Below are 5,124 nucleotides of genomic sequence, written 5' to 3'. Positions count from 1 at the left end.
TCATGTTAGTTTTTAAAAAGCCTTCCAGACAGTCAAAGTCTTGGGTGAGAGATGCCTTGTCTGTACACTATATCAAGTCCAAGCCACAGTTAATAAAAAGGCTGGGTTCACTTTCAAGTTTAGCTACTTTGGCTGACTATTCAGGAAGCCTTTAATGAAAAAAACACAACAGAAGACACCAAATTATTTGTCTATTTGCTACTGAAGTTGCTTACAAGACTATTCAAAAAATTAAGCTAAAGCATGCTTGGCAACAGTCTGCTTTCTAGATTGTACCCCTCCCTGCCTTCCTAAGCTAAATGAAGAAGTCTCACTGCTCTACAGAGGCAGTCTTTATGAAGCAGTTATGAGAAGTGAGAAAACTTGCAATGTAACTAGAAGTTTTTGGTCCTATGAGGAACAGGCAGTTTTTTTACTGCCATTTAAGTGCTGTACTGCTACCGTTATCCACCTTGAACAGCAACCATACATTGGTGTTTTACCTGCTTTCTACTTTACCTTCTAAGCTTAAATCATCAAATCATCAGGCACTTTGGTCTCACAAGCTTGCAGAGACAGCTAGAAGTCATAAAAAAGGTTTAGCAAACAAGTACTCTTAAACATTGCACCAGTACATATTAAATAGCTCTAAGATTTGCCTTTCTAGTCTACTTCTCCGGTTAAGCAAAAGAAACTCAAGATCATTTGCTGTATGTATTTCACTATTGCAATTCAGTGAAAATCATCCAGTTAATATACTAGTACCGCTATATACTTAACTGGGGAAATTTTAACCTTCCTTATAAAGCACAGGAGTTTCAAAGCAGCAAGTTCAGCACATACCCTGGAGGAAGGTCAGCCCCCTAGACCTCCAAGGGAGTACATACTCTTCCAGAGGCTATTCTGAAAACAGGGGCAGACTTCCACCACATACAGCCTCTGTGGAGAGCTCTGCTTAGGGTTTATATACCTCTTCAAGTGAGGGTTAAGACCAGTAAAGAGGAAGAATTTGACTCTAACCACTCAAAATACCATTGCATACAGTGACCAGGTGATAGTGATAAACTAGTAAACTCAACCCTTTAGTGGTGACAGAAAGACAAGCCTTCAGGACCTGCCTGAAGTTGTACAAGGAGAAATTCATTTTAGGAGGCACTTCAGGAATTCATACTGTGGCAGGAGTGCACATCATCCTGCAACTTACAGTGGGTGTTTTTTTTTTTTTGCTTGCTGTGGACCTGTGAGGAAGAAAGTCGGGCCAAACCTCAGTGTAAGAGCTGCACTACTTTCCAACTGTGCCAATAATTGTTTTGAAAGATGCAGTCAAAAAGGCTTTATCTTGAGCCTGGACTTAACAGTGTTTTTCTATCCAAACTATTCAAACTGTGGTTCCAATTCTATTTAAGGCTTCAGTTCCTCATTTCAAAGACTTTTCACATTAGCAAGTTTTACATTGTGTTTTGGTGCATTTTTAGAGATGCCACCTTCCAAAATTTAGTACTCAAGAAAAATTTAGCCAGCTTATGCTTTAGAGATAGACTTACTAATCCATCTTCAACTTCCAAGAAATTAATCTTGAACTTGAGGCAGGACCATATATCCCTAGGTACTACAGGAAACAACATTTAGGCCCTCTACAAGACAGACAGTATCCATACAGTTACCAGTTCTACACAGCCAGAAAGTAGAAGCAGCCCAAGCATGATATGAGCCCACTCTTGCACAATTAGTTCAATAGAAAGTTGGCCAGAACATGAACTGAGGAAGTGTAGAATAATGAGGTTAGGCAATAGAAAGCAGAGTTTTGCTGCTATTCCAGGAGTGGCTTCTGCTCCACTCAAGACGTTTTACAGTCTTTCCTCTATTAACTAACGCAGTTTACTGAATACTCCACTTAGATCACACATTAATAGTCACTTCCAGAACTAGTACAGAGTTTTTAACTACTCCTTTTAACATCTGGCTGCTGGTTCTCTTCTCCTAATGAAGAGGTAATAAGGCTTCTTGGCATTTGTAGAGATATACTGAAAAGTTCATAGCAGGTCACCTGGTTGCATATTCCTGCTGCACACCAGGAAATGGACAGTCCGATACAGTCATGTTTCCATTAGAAAACCTCCAACTGACAGTTATTTCTTGTTTATATACACTCAGCATCTCAGCCTTCAGTAGCCTCCACTCAAGAACGCTCAAGTGAAATGATCAATTGCAAGGCAGCCAAGTGGGGTAGGACTGGCTGTATGGCACAGGAGCATTCGCAAGATAGTAGTTGCTGAAGTTTACATCACTAACGTAAGGTGCTGGCTGGTAATAACACGTAACATTAGTGGCATTAGGGATGATGTTTTGTTCTGCCAGAACTTTGAGTGCTAGCAGAGAAATCAAGTTGAGAGTCTGCCTTCGCTCATGTCCCATAAGACAGACTGTGCTCTCATTTACCACCCTGCGCAGAATCATGAGGTAGTCATATTTGCTCCTCTCTTCTTTGGAGAAGTGGTTCTGGAGGTAGGTCTCTAGTTTGCGCTGCTGATCCAGGATGTCTGGGAAGTCTATGAAGAATCGGGAGCACATGTAGCGCTCTAATGTTTTGATCTCATCCTTATCCATGGGTCTGAAGTCTCGTACTAAGAGGTTACTATACTTCAGAAGCCCACCACCTCGGATCTCTTCAGGATTTTTGGTAGCTATCAGCTTGTTCTGGAGGTGATCAAAAGCTGCTTCAAAGTCTCCATACATGCTCTCCCCGATCACAGTTGGATGGAACTGCTCCGACATGGGGGTTTCTGAGTAGTCATAGTAAAAGAGCAGGGAATCCAGTATGATTTGGAAGGAGTCCACACTGAACTCAAACTGTCGTCGTATACAGTCTACAAACTTCAGCTCCACATTCCTGCCATGCTTGTTGGAAAGTGATATCAAGCTCCAACGGTCAGACTCTGTGTACACTTTGACCAGCTTCTGGATGTAGGCTTCCTTCAGTGTTACTGGACTGATTTTTAGCTTGCTTACTCCTTCTGGCAAGAAATTCAAGAGGGATCGCAACACCACATCTCGAACTAACTGAAACTCTGCCTCACTTGGAAGAGAAACTTGAAAAATGAGATCCAGGTCTTTGCATCCCAGCCCATTATCCTTGACCAGGACATGACCAGCTGCAGAGCCATTCAGACGGACATCATGTACGACAATGCCTGCTTCACTCAGCCTACTCCGAACAGTCTGAACAATGTCCTTCAGCGTTATCTTCAGTGTCGGGAAGTTACCTCGTCCATGGATCGGAACCACCTCTGTAAGAACCTCATGCAGACGGCTGACCTGCTCCCAGTTCAGTACACTGCATGACATGCAGTCTGTGTTACTTCCTCTGCCTGCCATCTTAAGGTTCTTCTTCTCCAAAGAAACTGTAGGGAGGTGGAATATAAAGAAAAAAGACAAGTCAGACTTTTTGTCTACGCTTCCTAGATATATCCTATGCTCTGCTTTTCTGTCTACACACGCCAACACAAGCTAGAAAGAAATAATTCTATGTATTAATGGTTATCAGCAAGCCTTCCACCTGAAACAATACGCAGCTTCCCTATTGGTGCAGGCAAAAAATCTAGTTGTCACTGTCCTGTTTTTGGGGAGGTAGAGTTAAGTACTTCAGCAAAGCAGTTTGTGTCAAAGGGAAGCTATCAAAGATGACACATAAGCTTTACCTAAGTTTACAATCTGCAGCACCAGCTGAAGCCAGACAAGCCATAAGTGCAAAGCACTTCTGAAAGTTAAGCTTTGAACTTGTTTCATTATATGTAAAGCTCAAACTGCTCTCTCCAACTAACACAACAGTGGAAGACAGGTGTTAGTTTCAGGGCTTAGACATCCAGTCCACTGAAAGCACTTTAATTACACCAGAGATGGAAGATTTCTTCCTTTTCACAGAAGTTTTTCCTTTCTCAGCCATCCAGCATCTACCACTCATGGGATAAAGGCCAAGTACACCTTGCCCCTGCAAAAAGCTACAGCACTTCAGCATCCTGGACAGAATTTCAGCTGCAAAGTCAGATAACAACTATTCAATTTGCACTCCAGTCTTTGTAAGCATCTCTTTACCCTTCTTCAGACACGCTGCATAATCAAGCTACCTTTTTGGAAATACTCCAAAACCTTTTGCTCATTTGTGGAGGGCAAACAAGCTTGTAAGATCTGGCATATATTCAGATGATGTATATCATGTTAGTGTTACTCTTTAACACTAAGGACTTGAGAACCTCACTGGCCAGACTTGGTCACAGCCTCATCTGAACTTCTGCACTTCAAGGAGTCTTGTCACAGTTGACCAGATCATTCTCTTGTGCTTAAGTGGCTTGTGTTTTGAAGTATGTAGATACTTACATATGTTCTACAGTCACACAGCTCCAACTGGTATTAATACACTTTTCTCTTTTTAAGTGTTCCAGGTTTCTATTGTGGCCAGGTGCTTCCTGACAGCTACAGTCTAATTGAGGCCTCACCTTCTTCTGCCCCAAGTACTTGCGAAGACTGCAGCTGCCAAGGTCAGACTAGTCAGACTTAAGGTAGTTAACTCTTGCCTACCAGGAATTGCCTAAACCCCAACCATGTAGTTTCCTAACATGCATCAACATAATGCATGGTACACTTTTTAAGCCAGATGCAAAGAGCAGCTATTGTCATTTCATGCTCTTCCAGCTTTTAATTTTTGAACAGCTCATTTGACCCGTCACCTCCTCTACAGAAGGGAGTCAAATCCTAGATAAAATACACAGTAAGGTAAATATGCTCCCGGGGAATCAATTTCTGCCCTTGAGCATGAGCTGCTGCATTACCAGCCCTGCTGCTGCAGGTCACGTCAGCTCCAGCAGGCACAAAACAAACCTGTGATTCCTAAGATGATTAGTCCAGGACAAATCAAGGGGGTTCTTCAAACTCAATCCTTAAAGCTGCAATGCAGCATAAACCCAGAGGCATCAAGCCTGCCAGCAGTTGCCCTCAGGCACTTCAATCAGCATTTACATAATGCATTCAAGTACATTTTCTTCTTAAAACCACTGTATTTTCATTAAATCCTTCAGATCGCTAAAGAACACAAGAGTCTTCTATGACTCCTAGCTCAAGCTGCAAGTGCTTTCAGCTACTACCTCTGAA

General features: G+C 42.2%; 1 protein-coding gene across 1 annotated transcript; it reads right to left on the bottom strand.

Moving 5' to 3' along the window:
• Positions 1–2,142: 2,142 nt before the first annotated feature.
• Positions 2,143–3,354, bottom strand: TENT5C (terminal nucleotidyltransferase 5C). The gene has a single exon (XM_009821976.2). The coding sequence runs from the start codon at positions 3,352–3,354 to the stop codon at positions 2,182–2,184; it is 1,173 nt and encodes a 390-aa protein (XP_009820278.1). The 3' UTR covers positions 2,143–2,181.
• Positions 3,355–5,124: the final 1,770 nt, after the last annotated feature.

Source organism: Gavia stellata, chromosome 1, assembly GCF_030936135.1.
Source record: "Gavia stellata isolate bGavSte3 chromosome 1, bGavSte3.hap2, whole genome shotgun sequence".
Classification (NCBI taxonomy): Eukaryota; Metazoa; Chordata; class Aves; order Gaviiformes; family Gaviidae; genus Gavia; species Gavia stellata.
This window is presented reverse-complemented; position numbering and strand designations above follow the sequence as displayed.